We start from the raw sequence: 23,660 nt of genomic DNA, 5'->3' as shown, positions 1-23,660 counted from the left end.
GGAATTTTTGAATGACAGGTGACTCATGCACCAAACAGTATTTCAAAGTTATCACATTTATGTAAAAATATGTTATTTAATTTTATGTGTTATACTCTTATTTTATACTTATTATTAGAATGCAGTTTCAAAGATAAGACATTTTCAAAAAATTCTGAATAAGTAATTGTTGAGTAGTGGTCAGTTTTGTTTTAATATATTCTACACACCTTCACTTATTTAAAAACAAAATTTTACAATTGATAGGCAAAATTGTTTCCTATATTTCTTGTTTGTGAATATTTTAAATTTAATTTACCCACCTTTATATATAGTGGACAAGTCATGCACTATTTAATACTCCGCCACTAAAATATAATTAGACAGTACTAAGTTGAAACAACTTTACAAAGAGACATCAAAATACAAAAGAACCATGAGAAATGAAATGTCCTATATCACTTTAAGTCCCAGGTACTTTCAAAGCAAAAGGTCAATATGTTGGAAAAATAAGTATATTTGTTTATGTTATTACTTTTGAGTTTTTTTTAATCCATGCCATATATATATCTTTTCCCTTTAATTCAACATGATCCCTCAAAAGAACAATAAAAAAATAGGTATTAGGTGCCAAACTGAAAATTCCCAATAGCCAAAGCTGGAACAATTTGCACAAAAAAATAAATAACATAGTATTGGATTATAATCCAATGAATAAAATAACTATGTGTGAGTCCATATTGATATAAATAAATGATTGGATAAGTAGACAAATGGGAGAGAAGGGATAAATCTTTCTTACAGAAGAATTTCAAGTAATGTATGTAGATACTTCTCCCTTCCAGAAGGTGGAACGTCCTCTCTCCTTGAATGTGGACTGGACTTAATGACTTGCTTCCAAAGAATACAGTACAGAAAGGATAAAGCAGTAACTTTACAAGGAAGAAAACCTGGCAGACATTACTTTAATCAAGTGATCAAGGTTAATTAACATCAACAGTGATAACTCAAGTTGATATCATGTACCACCTGTATGATGTAATGAGAAAAGCACTTCACTTCTGTGGTAATGTTCCCAAAACCACATAACCCCAGTCTAATTACGAGAAAAACATCAGACAAACCAAACTGAAGGGCATTCTAGAAAATACCTGTTTAATTCTCTTCAGAACTATCAAGGTCATGAAAAATGAGGAAAGAGAGAAACTATCACAGACAGAAGAGACTAAGGAGACATGAATACTAAATGCAATGTGGTCTCCTGGATGAGATCCCAGAACAGAAAAAGAGCATAAGTGGATAAAATGGTGAAACTTGAATAGAGTTTGTAGTATAGTTGAAATGAATATGCCAATGTTAATTTATTAGTTTTGACAAATGTACAACTTATGATATTAATATTAGAGGAAACTGGGTAAAGGGTATAAGGGGACTCTGCATCTCTGCATCTTTCCTATAAATCTCAATTTATTCCAAAATAAAATGGCTACTTTTTAAAATTCATTAGGTTTTGAATCACTACCAAAAAAGTCTACTTAAGTTAAAGATCAAAAACTATTTTTAAATAATATATATATAGGAAAATATATTTATGAACTTGAGTAAAATACAAAAAGCAAAAGTTGACAGATGAAAAGATTAATCAATTTGACTACCTCACAATGAAACACTTCTATGGAAAGAATACCACAAATAAACAGGCAAAACCTGGAAAATAAAATGTATAATGTAATTAACAGATAAATATTAGACACCATAAGAATTCTATAAGAATCTCCATGAAAAAAATAGGCTTTTTTTTTAACATCTTTATTGGAGTATAACTGCTTTACAATGGTGTGTTATTTTCTGCTTTATAACAAAGTGAATCAGCTATACATATACATATAACCCCATATCTCTTCCCTCTTCTGTCTCCCTCCCTCCGACCCTCCTTATCCTACCCCTCTAGGTGGTCACAAAGCACCGAGCTGATCTCCTTGTGCTACGCGGCTGCTTCTCACGAGCTATCGGTTTTACATTTGGTAGTGTATATATGTCCACACCACTCTCTCACTTTGTCCCAGTTTACCCTCCCACCTCCCCGTGTCCTCAAGTCCATTCTCTAGTAGGTCTGCATCTTTATTCCTGTCCTGCCCCTAGGTTCTTCATGACTTTTTTTTTTTGATTCCATATATATGTGTTAGCATATGGTATTTGTTTTTCTCCTTCTGACTTACTTCACTCTGTATGACAGTCTCTAGGTCCATCCACCTCACCACAAAAAACTCAGTTTTGTTTCTTTTTATGGCTGAGTAATATTCCATTGTATATATGTGCCACATCTTCTTTATCCATTCATCTGTCGATGGACACTTAGGTTGCTTCCATGTCCTGGTTATTGTAAATAGAGCTGCAATGAACATTGTGGTACATGACTCTTTTGGAATTATGGTTTTCTCAGGGTATATACCCAGTAGTGGGATTTCTGGGTCGTATGGTAGTTCTATTTTTAGTTTTTTAAGGAACCTCCATACTGTTCTCCATAGTGGCTGTTATCAATTTACATTCCCACCAATAGTGCAAGAGGGTTCCCTTTTCTCCACACCCGCTGCAGCATTTATTGTTTGTAGACTATTTGATGATGGGCATTCTGACTGGTGTGAAGTGATACCTCACTGTAGTTTTGATTTGCATTTCTCTAATGATTAGTGATGTTGAGCATCCTTTCATGTGTTTGTTGGCAATCTGTATATCTTCTTTGGAGAAATGTCTGTTTAGGTCTTCTGTCCTTTTTTGGATTGGGTTGTTTGTTTTTTTGATATTGAGCTGCTTGTAAATTTTGGAGATTAATCCTTTGCCGGTTGCTTCATTTGCAAATATCTTCTCCCATTCTGAGGGTTGTCTTTTTGTCTTGTTTATGGTTTCCTTTGCTGTGCAAAAGCTTTTAAGTTTCATTAGGTCCCATTTGTTTATTTTTGTTTTTATTTCCATTTCCCTAGGAGGTAGGTCAAAAAAGATCTTGCTGTGATTTATGTCACAGAGTGTTCTGCCTATGTTTTCCTCTAAGAGTTTGATAGTGTCTAGCCTTACATTTAGGTCTTTAATCCATTTTGAGTTTATTTTTGTGTATGGTGATAGGAAGTGTGCTAATTTCATTCTTTTACATGTAGCTGTCCAGTTTTCCCAGCACCACTTATTGAAGAGGCTGTCTTTTCTCCACTGTATATTCTTGCCTCCTTTATCAAAGATAAGGTGACCATAGGTGCGTGGGTTTATCTCTGGGCTTTCTATCCTGTTCCATTGATCTACATTTCTGTTTTTGTGCCAGTACCATACTGTCTTGATTACTGTAGCTTTGTAGTATAGTCTGAAGTCAGGGAGCCTGATTCCTCCAGCTCCGTTTTTCTTTCTCAAGATCACTTTGGCTATTCGGGGTCTTTTGTGTTTCCATATAAATTGTGAATTTTTTGTTCTAGTTCTGTGAAAAATGCCAGTGGTAGTTTGATAGGGATTGCATTGAATCTGTAGATTGCTTTGGGTAGTAGAGTCATTTTCACAATGTTGATTCTTCCAATCCAAGAACATGGTATATCTCTCCATCTATTTGTATCATCTTTAATTTCTTTCATCAGTGTCATAGTTTTCTGCATACAGGTCTTTTGTCTCCTTAGGTAGGTTTCTTCCTAGGTATTTTATTCTTTTTGTTGAAATGGTAAATGGAAGTGTTTCCTTAATTTCACTTTCAGATTTTTCATCATTAGTGTATGGGAATGCAAGAGATTTCTGTGCATTAATTTTGTATCCTGCTGCTTTACCAAATTCATTGATTAGCTCTAGTAGTTTTCTGGTAGCATCTTTAGGATTCGCTATGTATAGTATCATGTCATCTGCAAACAGTGACAGAAGATAGTCTTCTTTTAAGTGGACAGACAATATGAATAGGCAATTCACAGAAGAAGAAATGGACAATAAACTTGAAAATATATTCAAAGGAAATATTTTTTTAAATAATCACGTATTGTTTTTTATCCATTAGATTGGTAAAATAAATTTTTTATAATATCATGTTTGAAAGAAGGTGAGTGTTAACAAAAAATCTCATAGGTTGGATAAAAATATTCTATGGAAATGAAAATTTTTTACATTATCACAAATTGTTTTTCATCCATTAGCTTAGCAAAAAACAACTTTTTATACAATATCGCGTTTGGGAGAAGGCATGTGTTAACAAAAAAATTTCAAAGTCTGCATAAGAATTGGATCAGCCAAATTGGAGGGTAATTTTCTCAGCATCAGTTAAAAATTTTAATGCAATCAGGCATCTCCGTATCTACTGTAGAGTACATGTACTCTAGAGTACATATATAAATATTTTACTGTGACATTGTTTATAAAGGGAAGATAAATTGAAAACAACCTGAATGCCCATAATAGGAAATTGTTACCTAGACTATGAAATGTGCAACAGATAAACAATGTAGTAGATCAATTATCCAACACGTATAGATTTCCAAAACATACTGCTTAAATTTTAAAAAAGCAGTTTACAAAGCAAGAGTATGATGCCATTTTTAGAAACACTCACAATGTCATATATTATCTATGGGTACATGCCATGTCTGGAAGCATACTCACCAAACTGAAAACAGAGGTTAATTCTGTGAAGAATGGAGGGGGACAAGCATTCAGGGTGGTGATCAACTGAAACCTTAGCCTCTATATTTTTTAAAAGAAATTACATTAATTTTTGAAGCTTTAGGAATTTCTTGTTTTTAAGAACATTTTAGTCCTACTTATCAATTATTAGAGTCTCAGCAATAACAGTACTCCAATAAATATCACAATCATCCCTTCAAAGTTCTTACCAAGGAAGTACCAAGCTTAATGGAAAGCTGAAATCAGCTGAGCCAAGTCCTTACCATTCAATGGCACATACCATATGTCTTCAATAAATATCTGAATGAATTAGTGAATGAGTGAGTGAGGTACTACAGAAGAAAACTGTTTTGGAAAATACAGTTGCAGCCTCACCTGAAGAAATTATAAGGGAATTCTGTCATTTCACAGAGTAACAGAAAAATATTGACCAAGTTAAGATTTAAGCCATCTGAATTCTAGTCCTGCTTTTGCCACTAACTTATTGCATGATGGTCAAATGCCCATCTGAGCTTGAATTCGATTATATTTTCTGGAAAATAATGCTGCCTGCTCTACTAACCTCAGCGAGATTGGGGGGAGGAGACAGAAATGAGATTATAGATACAATAATATTTTGAAAAATGCATGGATGCTATACTAGCACAAGAACTTTTGGAGAGCTTTTAAAAACCCGTCATCATGCTGTTTGATTGGGTTGGTATCATTGCTCTGCCACAAGTGCTCTTAGTGAAGAACTGGCCCATGACACTAGACCTACCCCTCTAACCCAAATTGTTTGGTCTATATGACATCTGGATGATGGAAAGAAGTTTTGTAATGTATAAAATCCAGAAATAGAAATTACCTATATTCTAATTTTAAAGAAACTGAATCTAGAAAAAGAACAAGTTTTCAAGAGAATTATTATAAATTTCAATTATGTCATACTAATACTTTCATTTAAGCTCAGTCAACCTAGGTTTCCTTTTTTCTCTAATAGGAACATATTATATAACTAATCACTCGCATAGTTATGTTGTGCTTAGATATATTCCAAGAGGTTTTTTCTTAGACAAAATAATTTATACATTTACTCTAAGTTGGTTTTGAAATTAATTTCAAATTTTGGGGGATGTCTATACTAGTTGAAAAATACAAATTACTTTGTGTTAAATGCTCTAAAATATTGATCAAACACAATATCAAAAATTTACTTTACAATCATGTACATAAAAATAAGACTTGTACGTTGATTTTGACATATCTTCTTGATTATCAACTAATATTTCAAATTCTTCATGGTTTAATCACCTCTAATTTGGACATGAAAATAAGTATGTTCCTTGACAATCACCCTGACAGATGTTAAAATACCTGAAATTATTTTGTTCAATTGTTTGAAGAATTACAACACTATTAAACATGATAGGCATGTAAATATTGCTAACTACTTGGTTACAAGGACATTTAAGGAACCAGTTAAATCAGGGTAATTTGATTTCTCCAAATGAGAAAACAACCACAGTAGATTTTGTTAATAGTCTTCAATTAATAAGATTCTGTATAACTGTTACAGAAAAAGAATGAATTTTTAAAAGTCTGTTCTAAAATTTCTGAGCATAAAAGATATGCAACCCTACAAGAATAGTACCTATTTTAGAATTATGAATAAATGAGGAAAAAGTTAGAAATTATGCTGTCATAAAATTCTGCTAACCAAAGATAATGAAAATTACAGAAATAATACATATAAAAACTAGGCAAAAGGAAGGATTTCAACAAATGTGAAATGTTTTTATATCATAGTAGCTAGCCTTTCCATAAGCTTTTGTCAATATATCAAGGATAAAAATATCTGTGGCATAGGTTATGTCCAATTTTGACACAACTAATTTAATTTACAAGGGAGAAATCCTGGTTAAAATTTTAGAATATTATCAGCAGTGCTGATTACAAAATATATACTTACTTATTTAGACTTATTTAGACATTTGGAAACATGTCCTCAATCTCTTTTGATTCCCACATAGAAATTCCAAATCAGTCAGTGGTCTGTACAAGAATGAATCTGAGCTCTAATGTGTAGCTATAAAGACTTCCACACTATCTGGAATTACAGTATGAAAATTATTAATTTAGTCTGATGTTTTTTGCTTCACAGCATCAAAATAGTTCCCATATATTTGTGATGCCAAATTTAAACTGGCAAAAACGAGTTGAAGAGAAATTTTTGCATCCTAAGAGTCAATCCCATTAGACCCCTTGGCTTAATCCCATTGAAGACTGGCTACATTTATTTGAGATCACAAATAAATGTAGCCAGTCTTCAATGGGATTAAGCCAAGGGGTCTAAACAGAGAGTAATTTTAATTATGAGCCATAGCCATATTTTACTTTTATGCATTGCTACCCTGATTCTGAACCTGTTTCTTATGGAAATTTAATCAATTTATCTGTTTAGCTTCATTACAAATAGATCACAGAATTCCATGGACATTCACAAAAAAAAAAACCTGTCACTAGCACTAGAAGCTAAAATTGTCAAAGAAAACTTTGGGCAATTACTAAATTTTGTATGTAGTTAGTTAACTATTACATTCAGTGGTAATGTAAGCTTCTGTCAAACTTTTTTAAAAGCTTGATTTAATTCATAGAACAGTCACGTGCAGTAGAGAAGTTGTCTGTAATGAATCTTTTCCTTAGACTCTTTCCCTCATCCATAGGTAAATGCTTACTAATATTAAATGGAGTTTTGTATATAATTCAGGTGAACAAAAATGAACAAGATTCAAAAAGTTTCCAAACACATTCTCAGCATTTGATAAATGTTCATTGATCTTTATTTTGACTGGCCCTCAGACTTACGTAAAATTCCTTTACTTGGTTTTCATTTTGAATGTTCAGCCAACACTAAATTCTTTGGGAGTATTACATTTTTTAAAAAAATCTTAGCTTCTTGAAAATATATCAAAGTCCAAACAATATAATGTGTTTTCTTATGCAGGCTTTATCCAAAATAATCAAAGGTGAACTCCTGTATCTTTACTCACATAATATAAAACCACTGTAATGGCTTATCAGAAAGGAATATGTAATTAGAAAGTCAGATCAACATTAAATAATCACTAATACACTTGTGAAAGGGTAGGGAGAAAAATCAGTGTGAGGCTAATGAGAATTATATGTTGTCTTTCCTATATATTTCTCTTTGTTGATGTTATATATATGTATGCATACATACATATACACATACACACACGTACATTAGCTATGGGCAAATATCATGAGATTATGTAATATAAAAAATATTACTGATATACCTGCAATTTTTAATAAAATTTCCATCAAAGTCCATAGTTTCATAGGAGCACATAAAACCAAGAGAGAAAAACTTATTGGGGGAATTCCCAAAATCCTTCCCACAAATGGATGTATCAGTAGATAAAGTGGGTTGGTCACACCTGGCCTGACAGGTACTTTTTAAATTTCCTTTTTAAAGAGAATTTATAGATTAATACAGGATATCCATTTGTTCTGTGTTTTCTTAGATTCTGTATTTATCTATTTGATATCCATTCATCACAGAACCAATTATGGTAACTTTAGTTTCTGTATTATTTGTACCTTTCAGACCCAGGGAGAGACTGCTCCTTCCAGGGCTAGCTAAATTCTAAAGAAAATTAAGAACTTGCCCACAAACATGATTTTCATATGCAACCAACCAATCCCAAGTCTATACCCTCAACTTCCTACTTATCTAACTCACACAACCAAGTCAATATTTCTCTTGCCTTATATCATCCTAGGGCCAGGTAACCAGGCAACTAGAGACCACACCTAAAGCCAAAGCCTGCCAGAAGTATTCAAACTGGACAGTTCTAAACTGCTTACCCTGACTTGCCTTTCCTGCAGGAACCCCAATAAAGGCTCTGGCCTCAACTTTTTCCTTGCTCTTGTCTTCTGCCACTTGACTAAAACCTGGTGCTTCCCCTTGACCCTGGATAACATGCAGCAAGTCCCTCTCTACGGCCTGTGAGTGTAATATACATGGTTTTCCTAAGCCTCTCCTATATCTCTTCCACAACTGACTGACCATAAAACATAGAACAAAACTCTACTTTTAGAGATAAAAGTCCCTTCCAATTCTCAATTGCTTCAATAGACAGACAGACATAATATAGATATGTATATATCTTCTGTTTCTTTAATGTTTAAACAGCTTGATAGCCCAAAGAGATACACAGATCAACACACCTATTTCTACAATGTTTAATCTGGAATTTAATTAGAAGTAAGTAAAAATAAGAATCTGAACTTAATTTCCAAAATAGTGAAATGTCCTAGCATCATTTATTTAATAATCTTTCTTTATCTCATTATTTTGCTGTCACTTGTAATCATATTGTTCCAGACACATACATAATTTGGGTTGATATATTTATCAGTACTTGATCAACTGACATATAGTTTCAATCATCATATCTTTTGTTCAATATTGACAAAATTTGTATAAAAGTGCTCCCACCTTATTATTTTTATATATTCTGTTCACTTTTTTTTACAGTAGATCTCCATAAAGTATTTATTCTCCATAACTGAAATTTTGTACCCTTTGACCAACACCTCCCCATTTCCCCTTCTCCCCAACCCCTGGTAACCACTCTCCTATTCTCTGCTTCTTTGTGACTGTTGCAGATTCCACATATAAGTGAGATCATGCAGTATTTGTCTTTCTGCATCTGGTTTATTTCACTTAGCATAATGTCCTCCTCGATTGCTTCTGATTATTAAATTATTACCTCTGAAAATCAAATGGTCTCTACTCTCTCATGCCTAATCACTTATTGTGAAGCGTTAGATGGATTAAGATCCATCCATACTTAATCTTACTCTAACCTTATGGTCATTTCAAACTGTAGTCCAGAAAGTCCTCAAAATGTTTTAACAAATGTTGTTTTTGTTTTTGTGTTTTTTTAGTTTGTGTGTTTGTTTTTCTTTGAAGAATACTGGATAAGGATGGAAAATTTTATTTTCCTCAGCCTCTACTGTGTTTCTTCTTGTGGCCGCACCTGACTGACCGTCTGACCGTCTCATAAAAGAACACAGAACACTGAAACTATTGACTTAAAAAGATCATTTTAATTATCTTTGAGCCTTATTTATTTGTTCTGATCTTATTCTCCCTTTATCATAGATCGCCTGCTCAAAGACATCATGATCAAAGCAGTGCAAAATATTTCTTAAGCCCATGATTGGAACATTTCACAATACCTCCCTGAGGAAGTAGAATCCTTGCTGCATTTCTTAAAAGACAGTAAAGCTACTTCTTTACCCCCTCCATTCTTACCCAATATAAGGGCTACTATAAATGTAATTAATGTAAATTAATTAATTGAAATTTCAGATTAAACAATATGAACTATTTATATATTAATGCTTGTATTAAAGTTCAATTGCATTTTGTCAAGTGCTCTTGCTTCTTGCTTTCTATATATGCAGGTACTTTTAAGATAAATATAAACATGTGTCTATAAATTATTGAAACATCATCATCAAATTATTATTTTATGGAAGAATCTGAGATTCAATAAACTTTTGAAGGCTTTCAATTCCCTCTTCCAGATATCTTCTGAACCAAGAAAAACATCAGGAAAGTATATTTTTCCAAGAAAAACTGATTCTAATGTCAAAAGCTTCAATGCAACCATTAAATTAGGTGGTAGAATTCATTCGAAAATATTTGGTCTATTTGAAATCAAGAGAACTATTGAGCTAACTAGGCACTTTGAATCAAGATATATCACTATTCTAGGGAATCAAAGGTATAAGCCCTTTTCTGTCCTATGCCAGACCATGCAACCATCTACAAAAAAGGGAGAAATCTGTTTAGATGAGAAAGACTAGGAGTACTGAATTATATAGCTAAGAGAGATAGTGAAGTTTAGGACGTGAAAGCATGTGAAATAACATTTTTAAATTATAAAAGGGAACAAGTGAAATTATAAGCTAATAAAATTAAGTTTGTGAAAGGTTGATCTTTTAAAGCTGGGTTCAAGGCTGACTCAATATGTTTTAAGTGAATATACTATGGTTAGAATTCCCTGAATTATGAGAAAGCATCATTGATTTTTGAATGGACAAAGTCAATACTAAGTTCACCATTTCTGCATTTTTGTCCTTATAAAGATTTGGAAAAATATTTTGTTACCTTACATTACAGAAATGGTCTGTACTGGAGATTCCAACTTCTTTTATTAGACTGGCACTGGTATCTAAACGGCTTCTAATATCAGGCTAAGAGAACTGATATTCAAGAATTGTTATTATTTAGCTTTTATGATAACCATTTATAATGGAAATTCATGTTAAAGACCTAAATAGAAAGTACTTTCTTACTCACAATGCCAAGACAAATATAAAACAATTACTGTTGTATATCTGTCACTAAATTACTTGATTTAAAATAGATTAATCCTAATCCCAGTTTTTAAAAACTAATTTTTTTTCAAACCACATAAAGATAAAAAGAATTATTAAATCAGAGAATTATGCACAGGGTCCAAATCATCATGTTTTATTTAAGTAACAACATATAGGAAGGTCTAGAAATTTTACTTCTGTCAAGTTTGCCATCTATCAGGATCTTCAAGTACTTCTTCAACACAGTTTTGATGACATGAAAGGTTATGGCTCAAATAAGAATGATAGTCTCATCTTAAGGACTGAAAAAATTGAAAGTACTGTACATAAGAATCATCTTAATACAACTAATAAAATCTGAGTGTCTATATCTAGTCTACCATAGACTAATAGTAAGGCAGAGGAAAAGGATAAGACACTGTAACATCTTATTTTTTTTTTTTTTTTAAGTTTTTGGCCGCACCCTACGGTATGTGGGATCTTAGTTCCCCAACCAGGGACTGATCCCACGCCTCCTGCATTGGAAGGCAGAGTATTAACCACTGGACAGCCGGGGAAGTCCCTGCACTGATCTTAACTTCATTCTTTAAAAAAAAATTTTTTAAATAATGCCTGTGGTTTTTGAGGAAGTAGAGGAACCATTTCATTCATTCAAAGAAGACTGAAAATTCTCATGGGCAAAATGGTATCTAGTACTGATCTGTAATAACGGGCTTGAGGCTCACACCTTCCCTGTACAAGGGAGCCACGTATAAAAGAGATGTTAGTAATTGTCTTATGTAGCATTTCAGTAATACCTTAAGCAAGGTGAACTAAACTGAGGAATTTTTCAAACAGTTCAATGTTTCTTCTGAACTGTGATTTTTCAAAGAAACCTACTTCACAGAGAAACACAACCTAATGGTAAACAGAGTTGGAAATGGAACACAAAAGAAAGTGTTAGTAAAATGTTTACCAGGCGAACTGTCACAGTCTTTAAAATGCTAGTGAAACTTCAAGTGAAAGTGAAAACTGGTTATACAATCTTTCTGGGAAAAAAATTTAGCAATATTTATAAATAGCCTCAAAACATAGCCTAGTAGTTCCTTAAAGAAATAGCTGATTCCAGGGCTGAAGCAGGGTAAATACAAGATGATCCTGGAAAATCTTATGGCCCCAGATACTAAGAAAGTGCTCAAAAAAAGAATGGCAGCATATTGAAAGGATGAGAGCCAGTTGAAAGGAGTTCGTAATGTCAAAAGATGAAACCATTTGAGCAACAAAGTGAATTCTGAGAGTATTGGGTTATGGCCCATAAAATAAGTATCTTTGAGTCCATATGAAATAAGCAATTGAATAAATAAATAAATGGAGGAGAAGTGACAGCTCTTTCCCTATATGAAAAAATTCTAATTTCTAAATGCAAAAAGAATGAGAGAAATAACAAGTCACTCTTAAGCAAATACCACAGTAATAAATAGATAATAAGCAGGAAATATTCATTGATGAATGCTAAAATTAGTAGGCAAAAGTTTGAAGAGAAACAAGATATTTGCATAGTCTCAAAGTATCTCCCCTAAGAGACCATTACGAAGGGAAACTTTTTAACTTTACAGTGGAAAATCCAACTGTAATCAAGGTTAATATCCCCAGAAATAAAATATCATCTATCCCCTGATAATGAGGCACTGAGAAGGGTTCATTCCATTTTGGTCATATTCTTGACAAAAAATATGCATAACCTCAATCTAATTAGGAGAACCCCAGACAAGCACAAATTGAGAGATAATCTACAAAAAAACTGACTGTACACCTCAAGAGTGTCAAAGTTATGAAAGATAAGGGAAGATTGAGTAACTCACAAATTGGAGATGATTAAAGAGACATGATATCTGAACACAAAATGGGATCCTGAAACAGAAAAAGGACATTAGTGGAAAAACCGGTGATACCCTAAAAAATATTTGGTTTAATATTAATAAATTAATAATAGAATTATAGAGTTAATAATAGAGTTAATTATAGAGTTAATTATAGAGTTAATAGAATTGTATCAATGTTAATTTCCTGGATTTAATTACTAACTATAGTTATGTAAGATATTAACATGGCAAGGTGGACAAAAGTTATACAGGAACTCTTCGTACTGTTTTTGCAATTATTCTTTAGGTACAAAATTATCTCAAAATAAAGAGCTAAAAAATAGCAAAATGAATGTTTTCTTTTATATTTATTTTTCTATGCTTTCTAAGCTACCCTATAAAATAAGTATTAATTTTATAATTAGGTAAAATATACTTTATTATACTTACCAGATTATATTATTGGTAAACATCTTATTACTGTCAGATGAATAAATAAAGTTATTGAATAAGCATTATTGAGTCAATGATCGAATGAATTATGCATATTAGGTATAAAAATCTTGGATGTAATTATTTTCAATCAAAAGGAAAAATATTAAGCCAATAATAACAATAATTGTTATTATTTTTGTCATTACTCCAAAAAGTATAACATATATATAAATGCATGAGTACATAATTACGTAGGTAATATGTACATAATTCATTCATTCTCACAAACCCATGAGGTAGATGCTATTATTGTTATCATCCCTATTTTATAGATAAGAAAAGTGAGGCTTTGAACCGCTAGGCAACTTGCCAAAGTTGGCATACCTACTAATTAGAACAGTTAGAACTGTCTGACTTCAGAGTTTCAGTTCTTGACAACTGGTGTCTAATAGCGTTGCTGCCTAATAACCCATGATATGTTTAAAAAGGACTTCCATGCCCTTGACTCTGTGAGAGCAGCACAAAATTGTCTGAAGCAGACTCTACTTTTAAGAATCTAGCACTCTAATTGAGGAAACAAGTTACGTATATGTGTATTTATATATAAGTAAAAATAGTTTTATATACATATATAAATTGCAAAGTGATATGTAATATGTAATAAATGCTAAATGAGTAAAACAGGCAGTAAGAACTTAATTTTCTAATCCATTATGATTTATTTTAAAAAAAGCTCACTTTATTTTATTGCAAAATTTGGTCTCCTAGCATTCCCACAGGTAAAATAATTCAAAGACATATTATAATTTTTATTTTGTTATTTTTTTAAGGTAAAGATTCTCAAACTTTCACGATCATAAGAATCACCTAGAGAGTTCTTTAAATTGCTTGTTTATTGGCACCACCTCTTTGATATTCTAAGCCTATAAGCTTGAGTAAGACCCAGAACTTGGGTTTTTAATGAGTCCTCCTGTTGATTCTGATGCAAGTGGTCTTTGAGTTTAAGGTTTTAAGGTTTAGGGGGAAAAAAATACCAAAATTTTGTATCTACTAGAGATGCTCTGTAAAATTACATAAAAATTAGATTTTTTAACAGGCATTTATACTATGAAGTTACGTGTTAATGAAACACAAAGTGCATAGTATGCACTCAAATCACAAATCATATTATATATTAGGTCTGTGTCTTGCTGTCTGCATTTCTTTTTCATTTTTAAACTATATTCTTGTTTCTGAGAAAATCAAAAAGAGTTTGAAGAGGCTTATTACCAGAGCAGTTTAAATATCAACAGAAAATCACCACTGTATTTATGAAAGAAGCAGTATGAATCTAACGATAATTAAATGTGCTTCATAAGCAGAGATGTGTTTTACAGTAGTTGTTATATATTTAACTACTTTTTATGTCACTTGCTTTCTGGAATTTGACTAGGTCATCATCTCTGATATCAAACCCTCATTGTCAAAAAGAAAAAAACAGTCATTAGGAAGCAATAGCCTTCTCTGAATAATTTTGGTTTTGCAGGATAAGCAAGAAGAAGCAGAAGTACAAATAAATGTTGGAGGAACCCCAGCAACCTAACACATTCAATATGGAATGGGAAAATTCTTTAAAAACTTGCTTATTAGATCCTTAGAGCATAATTTTCATGATGAATGAAAATGAATGAGCAATTCTTGATGATACTGATAATATAAGAACTTTATCACTAAATCAAAACTATACATAGTCCTTGGCTATTATACATTCTCACTCTATCCCACCGAGTCTGTAGATTAAACTCCATTTTTGCCATCTGAGAAAACCTCTGGAGTTCTGAACGATTTGGAATTGGGCCTAAGCTTAATATAGAAACTTCTATACAAATGGCACCTCAGGAATTTTTGTGTCATCCTTGATACAGTACATAGAAATCCTCACTAAAACAAATAAAACTAGAAAACACTACCACAACAAATTAAAGATCTAAATGCATGGAGAGACAGTTCACATATACGTTTGGAAGACCCAATATTGTCAAGATGGCAATTCTCCCCAAATTGATCTATAAATTCAAAGCAATCAATTGCTATTAAGACCCTTGTAGGCTTTTCATAGCAATCAACAAGTGGGCCCTAAAATTTATATGGAAATGTAGGACCTAGAATAGCCAAAACAACTTTGAAAAAGAAGAACGAAGTTGAAGGATTTATACTACCTGATTTCAAATTTTACTATAAAGCTTCAACAATCAGACAGTGTGGTATTACGGTAAGGATATTGACATAGATGAACAGACATAATTCAGTGTCCAAAAAAATAACCTTATATTTATAGTCGATTTAATTTCAACAAAGCTGCCAAGAAAATTCAATGCAGAAAGGTGGTCTTTTCAACAAATGGTGCTAGGGCAATTGGATATCTATATTTTTTTTTAAAAAAAGCAAAAACAATAAAGAGGACTTAACTCTTATCTCACACCATACACAAAAATTAACTCAGAATGGATCATTGATCTACATGTAGGAGGTGAAACTATAAAACTTCTAGAAAAAAACATACGAAAAAATCTTTGTGACCTTGGTCTAGGCAGAGTTCTTAAATTCAACACCAAAAGCACAATCAGCAAAAGAAAAATTTAATAAATTGCACATCATCAAAATAAATAAAACTTTTGTGTTTCAAAGGTTAAGAAAGTTAAAAGACAAGGCCAGACAGTGAGAAAACATTTGCAAGTCATATTTCTGACAAGAATCCTGTATCCAAAATATATTTTTTTAAAAACTCTTACAAGTCAAGAAGATGATAACCAATTTTTTAAACGGGCAGAAGATTTAATAGACATTTCATCAAAGAAAAGATACAAATGGCTAATAAGCACATAAAAAGTTAGTGCTATAGACTGAGTATTTGTGTTCCCCAAAAATTCAGGTGTTGAAACATAATCTCCAATGTGATGGTATTAGAAGGTAGGGCCTTTGGGATTAGTACCCTTATGAAAGAGGCCCAGACAGCTCCCTTCCCCACTCCACATGTGAGAACATGCTAAAAGATGGCTATCTATGAACCAGGAAAGGGCTCTCACCAGGTATCAAATCTGCCAATTCTTGGTCTTGGACTTCCCAGTCTCGAGAATTGTACCAAATAAATTTCTGTTATTAGTAAACCACCCAGTCTATGGTATTTTGTTACAGTAACCCCAATGGATTAAGACAATTAGTCACTATGGAAATGCAAATCGAAATCACAGCAGCATACTACTTCACACTCAGAATGGATTTACTAAAAAAAAAAAAAACAACAAAACAAAACCAGAAAATACCAAGTGTTGGCAAAAATGTGCAAAACCAAAACCCTTATACAGCTAATTGTAAAATGGCACAATTTGGGGACTTCCCTGGTGGTGCAGTGGTTAAGAATCTGCCTGCCAATGCAGGGGACACTGGTTCGATCCCTGGTCGGGGAAGATCCCACATGCCTGGAGCAACTAAACCCGCGAGCCACGACTACTGAGCCCGTGTGCTGCAATTATTAAAGCCCGCATGCCTAGAGCCTGTGCTCCGCGACAAGAGAAGCCACCACAATGAGAAGCCCGTGCACCACAAAGAGTTGTCCCCACTCGCCACAACTAGAGAAAGCTGGCGTGCAGCAAGGAAGACCCAACACAGCCAAAAAATAAAAAACAAATAAATTTTTTTAAAAAAAGTTTTAAAAAAATGTTAATAATTGATGTTTTCTTTGTAGTTCGACTTACTATACCATACAGTAACATAATATTTTATGAGGCTAGACCAACAATGACTTTAAAAAATGTTAGTAACACAAAGTAAGCTTTAATGGAAAAAAAAAGTAGCTTCTTAGAAACTTAGTTGCTTTGATTTTCCTTATGTTAAAGTTTAAAGACTATCAAGAGAAATTTAGAAAGGTGATTCGGAGAAGAAATAACAATTTGAGCCAAGTTAAATAGTTTTCTTCCTCTCTTACACATAACATGTGCCATACACTCTCTTAACTCAGATTTGAAGATGTATTTTCAAAAGACCTCTGGGTCTACAGATAGTTTGCTGAAACCTTGACCAACCTCAGCATTATTATCACAAAGAGAATAAATTTTGTGGTAGAGACTATCTCGGTGTGTGTTTGTGTGTGTGTGTGTGAAGTTATTTTTAATTTTTATGAGTATTTTATTTGCCCTTTCCTTGATTTATATAAATATGAATGATAAAATCATTGTTTAGATCCTCAACTTTCTCCCTGTTAGTGCTAATGGCTAAATAATAACTTACTTTTTCTTACATAAATGTGATCACTTTGCAGTGCACAATTCAGTGGTGTTTAGTACTTTCACAATGTTGTGCAACCATCACCACTATCTACTTCCAAAGCATTTCCATCACTCCAAAAAGAAACCCCATAGCTGTTAGCAGTCTTTCTCAATTCTCCACTACACCCCAAGCCCCGGCAACCATTAATCTACTGTAGTCTCCAAGAATTTGCCTATTATGGACATTTCAATAAATGGAATCATGCAATATGTGGCCTACAATGCCTTACATTTTATAGCACCTTGTTTCATAGTACTTTCATTTTTGAAGAGGTAGATATGAAAGCCCACTTTATAATGTGATTCCTATTTATTTTCTAATTGGCTTTAATTTAAAAGAATCGAGCCACTTTTTAGTTAGATGCAATATTTTTAAATCCTAGCTCGGTACTTATTAGCTATGTGAACCTGGGTAACTTATTCAATCCTCTGAGCATCAGTTTCTCATCTGTCAAGGCTAGATAATATTAGCAACCTTTCAGGATTATCATAAAGACTAGAGATATTTGTGCTTAGCACAAGCCTGAGACAATACCTACTACTACTTCACAAAGATTGTCTAATTACCATCATTATTTTAATTCAGTACTCATCTGTTTACTCTATGCTAGAATAGGACAGTGGAAAGAATGATGAACTGGGAATCAAGATGGGGACTCTAGACCAAGCTCTTCCATTAGCTAGTATAAGTGCCTGCCCTTAAATACATGTCCTTATCTCTTTGATGTTCAGTTTCATCATCTGTAAATTAAGAAGTCAGTCTAAAATCTAGCCTCCAATTAATTGCTACAGTCCTTCTCTGACCAAAACATATATGATTGCACAAAATAGATGCATTATATACTAGTTATTCCTTTTTCTAAATAAGAGCAACACACCCCCAAGGAGTATCTGAGACAACTCTTCCAAGTGGAAGAATATATTAGAACTTTAATTTCCATTTATCTAACAATAAATAAAACTTAACTACTATTTACTACACAGGTTGAAAGTAGTATCTTCACAGAAAGCCAAATGATCAAGTGTCATGTATCCTATGAGATATGAGAAGGGAAGAGTGGAAGCTTCTCTACATAGAGAAATGGGTTGAGAGTGGCACCCACATGTCTCCATTCACTTGAAGCATCTTGCAATGCACCATAGTCTATCTATACCCAGTTTAGAATTCTGAAACAACTCATTCCAAGGTTAGAAAGAAATGACACATTGGAAGTGTGATTATTTTTCTGGCCATGCTCTCTGACTATTTGAGTTCTTGACCTTAGTTCAGACATTTTGTAACCCTCCATCATAAACTATCTCACTTCCTTATCTGACCCCAATATTTTCAGCATAAAATTAACACTTTAGGCTTCTAGATTCTACCACTCATTACCAACCTTAGCATCCTATACATGTAATTTATTTCTATATTCACTCACCATTGTGGAATAACAATTCAAGTCATGAAAGTGGAAATGAGAATTGATTTCTTATACTGCATTTTGCTTCCTATGTATTACCATGTGTCATGAGTATGTTTTCTTTAAATTCATTTTATAATCTAAATTATAATAAAATAGAAATACCAATATGACTTAGTCAACCTGTGTGTTCTTTTTGTTACTTTGACATTTTAGTCTCATTTTTTTCTTTTCCTTAATACAATAATCTAAAAAATTTTCATGACTTTTTTCACAAATAAAACAATTCAATAACCTGGGCCATTTGGAAATCTGGAATTAGCATTATAAACGGTACTAAATTCTACCATCTATGCTATACTACATTACCTTTAAAAAGCGATCTTTACTCTTGTTCCATACCTCAGGGCAGTTTTATAAGTAAGTTCGACTTAAAATAAGTTCCTTTTGGGACATCTGAATTTTAGAAGGGATCCAACATGGACCACTGCATATCACCCAAGATTAAAGGTCTAAAATAGAAATATTTGTTTTAAAAATATTCTCCTAGAAGCCTCTTCCATGACCTAGTAATTTAAAGATTGACCGGTTATTTACTCATAGAAGCAAATTCAACACCGACCGTCAACAGAAAATTTGAAGTCATATGCAATATCCTAAACTCCTGGTTCACACTTTTAAAAGATTAATTCCATCTTTACTAAAGTAATGTCACCATCATTACTATTACATATAGTCTCCATATATACCCATCTCAAAGAGCTTATAACAATGATTAAACATTTGAAGAGAAAATAGCAGTCTCTCAAAGAGTTAAATGGACCCCTATCTCTAGATTAGCTAGATTGTAAGGTCCATGTGGACAGGGCTTTTCTCTGTCTTATTCACTGCTGTAACCCCATCACCAAGAACATGTTTGGCCAACAGCGGGCATTTAATAAGTGAATGAATCTTCTGAACCTTGCTTGTTCCATTGCTTCAGACATAACAGTTAGGTGCTACCAGACTGTACTCTGAGCCTAGAAGAATTGAATGTCCTAACCCTTTGAGTGACTAGGGTCTACAAATGCAATGAGGCCTTGGCCAGCAAAAGAAAATAATCTCCGAAGCTCCCTAAAAAGGACTGAGAGAAAAAAGAACATGTCAGGGCCTCCTTCACACAGACTCTTAAGCTGTACTTTGGATATACTAAATTAAGGTAAACATTGGAGGCTTAAAAAGAATCTATTCCACCCTTCCACTTAGGTCAGGATTAATACATTCACTCATTTGGCATACTTAGCCATTCTTATAATTTTTATTTCTCTCTTACTTCTCTATTTACCTACCTCTGACTGCTTCTGTCCCATATCTAATCTTGGTTTTTAATGCCTTTCTAAATGGCTTTCCAACCATACTACAAAGTTTCCATAGCTATAATTAAAAATCCCACCTTCCACCTCCACTGTACAGTGTTTTCCAGTGTTCCATTTCCCCACTTTTCCTTCCTAGCAAATAGTACTGATAAGCCATCTTTCATAAAAGCCTGAAACCTAGAATTTATCTCAATGTCTGTATTTCCATCAACAATTATAATAGCAGCTAACTTTATTGAGAACTTACTAAATACCAGCTACTTCCCATAGATTACTTTATTTACTCATCACAAAACACAAGAGATAAGTACCATCTCCTTCCCATTTTTCAGTTGAAGAAACTAAGGCTTAATCACCCACCCAAGACTATACAGCATGTAAACAGAAGTGCTGGAACCTACAAGACCGTGTTTTAAAATATTATGCCATAGCGCCTCTCACATTATTACCTGCAAAGTCATCTGATTAATTTTCTACAAAAGAGCCCTAAACTATTTCTTCCTTTCTCTTCCAAGCATAAAAACCTCAGCCGAGGATCTGATTATGATAGGCCTGGTTAATAATGCAATGTTAAAAACATACTGCTTTTTTTTCTGAACTAGTTTTAGAAGACCTATATTGTAGTTCTGGCTTCATCACTTAGACATGTTATTCAAACTCCCTGTGCCTCCATTCCTTATACTTAAAATTAGGACAATAAAATCTGCTTTACTCAACAGGATTCTTTTGAGGGGAAAAAAAAAAGGCCATAAAAGCAACTGGGGAAGTTGAAAATACTATACAAGTATAAAAATAGGCCAATAATTCAACAACCTTTCTAGCCTCTCAGGCTTATTTTCCTTATAATGAACTGCTAACATGATTCTCTCCTGACATTAAACTATGTAACTATTTTGTGCTGGCCATTGTCCACATGAAATGCACACTTTTGACTCTTCAAAAATGTCCATCCAACTTACTGCAGACCTTCTTTTCCAGCCAAACTTGTATTTTCTCTACTCTTTTAAGCCACAAACTGATTGCCCATCTAGCCCAATAATGTCATCATCTTCTAAATCTTTCCAGTGAATCCTCATTTGGTCCTAAACCCTTTAAATATTCCCCACAAGGGGCAATTCATATGCCACATCAAACTGACTTCAGCCTGCTTTTCTAGGACAACTTCCAAACCCCTTCCCCATAAAAATGAGTTTTTTCCTATATCTTAATCTTCCTTAAATCTCCATTCCCCAATTCCTGTGCATAGTTCCTCTCTCTCATCCAGGGTACAATAATACTCTGACATTCTTGACACCCTTTATTCTGAGTACCCGCAGAATCTTAATTTATGTTTCTATTCAAGTTTGGGAATACAGACAAATCTTTTAGTCTCATTTTTGTAAAATAACTCCACTTTGATCTGTAAAGAAATGTCTCTACTTTTAAGCAGGCAAGCTAAGTGGCATGCTTTCCTTTTTTCCCCATCTCTGACACTGCCCCTGCCTTTTATTTAGTCTCCATTCTTGGTGGTGACTCCTGCATTATTCTCATCTCCCTGCTCCCTCCCTGCCCAAGACTGGCGTCCTGAGGAGAACTGGGCATGCTCAGTAGCCACAGCCAATTCCGGGATGCAAACAGGAATCTTTTACAGATTTTGAGCCCGGCAGGAGAGGTAAGGCCCTAAAAATACAGTGGCCCAGAATTTGCTCACACCCCCTGGGGAATCATTTGATTGAAAGATGTGTTCAAAGCCTAGGAATGGACCCAGAAACGGACAGCTTGCCGCCAGTCTCTAGTCTGCAAGGTGGGTCACCAACCTGAGTAACAGAGAGCTGAGAACAGCCCCTTGGCCTGGTTTGGTGCAGGGAGGAGATTTCTGCTGTCCTGAGCTGTGACAGCGCTGATAGATGGCTGGAAGCTAGCGTGTGGCATCTCTGTTGCATCAAGAAAATGTTGTTGTTGTTGTTGTCTTTTTTTCCATGAATACAGCAACATCAGCTGCTCTAGGCTGAGAAAGGATGTGTCTGAAGAACTACAAAGTCTGTGAGCCAGTCGGAGATTGTGCAGAGGAGAGGCAAATCAACTACTCGCCCAAGAACTCACCCTAGATCTAGGGAGGCAGCTTATGACCCAGAGATAAACAGGCTATTTCTAAATGACAGCTCAGGAGCATTTCAGATATTCAAAACTGAATTGTGTGCCTGCCCCCCAAAATACATACCTTCTTTGTATGTGAGCCATGACAACATTTCCCTTTGAGAGAAACTGACAGCACGCACACACACACAAATGATCCTTCAGTTCTCCTTTCCCCTGGTTTCTGCAGAGACTAAATCTCTATAGCTGCAACAGCAGCAGATTCCCTTACCTCACGGTCAGAGGGATGAGGCACGGGGAGGAAATTTACCACAGAAGAAACATGATAAAAAGGGGGCTTCTTTGCAGGGGCTTGACTGCATAGCCCAACAGAGAGACAGGCAGTAACAGACAGGGAAAGAGACACACAGCTGTCCCTGCTGCTAAACCTAGCCATCTCTTCAAACAGCAGCAAACATGAGACATTTCATCATGGTAGTGCATCCATATTGAGAAGGGGGAAAAAAAAATCATGTGCTTTGCGTTATGCATTTCAGTCACCCGAGATGGGAGGAGACCCCTGTCCGTATGTCGTGGGAGCTATCCACCACCCCAAAAGTACACTCGCTGAACCTGGCTAGCAGACCACTTGCCTGACAGGTTTTGCTGCAAACGCTGTTAATCTACGTGACAGCAGGTTGTCTCTTACCGTAGGCAGCAGCGGCTCCATTTGGGCTCCCTGGTCTTTAATCTCCATGCTTTGTAATGCCTCTGGAATAAGCACCTTTCTCTGCAGTGTCTTCAGTACCTTACACTCAGCCCGGCACTCACTCTGCTTAGTATTCGGATCAGGTAGCTCTGAAGCAGGAGGCAATTGCACACTCCAGCTCACCAGAGTCACATGGCTCCTACTCGCTCGGGCGGCTGGCCAGGTTTTGCACTGAACGCCTTGAATCCCTGGGCCGGTAAGAGAGATTTCCCAAGCCCGGTATCACTGCCCACACCTGGCTACTTGTATAAAGTACAGCCTGCAATGCTGCAAGCCTGATGGACACTAAGAATCTCTCATAAGATGCTAACCTCTTATATAGACTAGTCCAACGTGGACTCCAACGAGCTCAGCCAGATTTTGACACTTTGAGGCAATTCACTTTATTCCCAGAAACCCATAGGAGACAAAATTCAAACAAGATGACGTCGATAGGTTTACTAGGTATACTGCTCTGAGTACCTGGGGTCTTTAAAGAC

The 23,660-nt window shown here is 34.4% G+C and overlaps 1 protein-coding gene across 1 annotated transcript in view; it reads right to left on the bottom strand.

Annotated features, from left to right (window-relative positions):
* The window catches only part of SLC4A10 (solute carrier family 4 member 10), a 310,427-nt gene extending 287,141 nt beyond the window's left edge, over positions 1-23,286 (bottom strand). Inside the window, exon 1 of the mRNA XM_057551625.1 lies at positions 23,122-23,286. Within this exon, the coding sequence (XP_057407608.1) occupies positions 23,122-23,169 (48 nt within the window). The 5' untranslated portion in view covers positions 23,170-23,286. The remainder of the gene's footprint in view (positions 1-23,121) is intronic.
* Positions 23,287-23,660: the final 374 nt, after the last annotated feature.

The sequence above is a fragment of the Balaenoptera acutorostrata genome, chromosome 8, assembly GCF_949987535.1.
Source record: "Balaenoptera acutorostrata chromosome 8, mBalAcu1.1, whole genome shotgun sequence".
Lineage (NCBI taxonomy): Eukaryota > Metazoa > Chordata > Mammalia > Artiodactyla > Balaenopteridae > Balaenoptera > Balaenoptera acutorostrata.
Note: the sequence above shows the minus strand (reverse complement) of the source record. Positions and strands in the feature narration are given on the sequence as shown.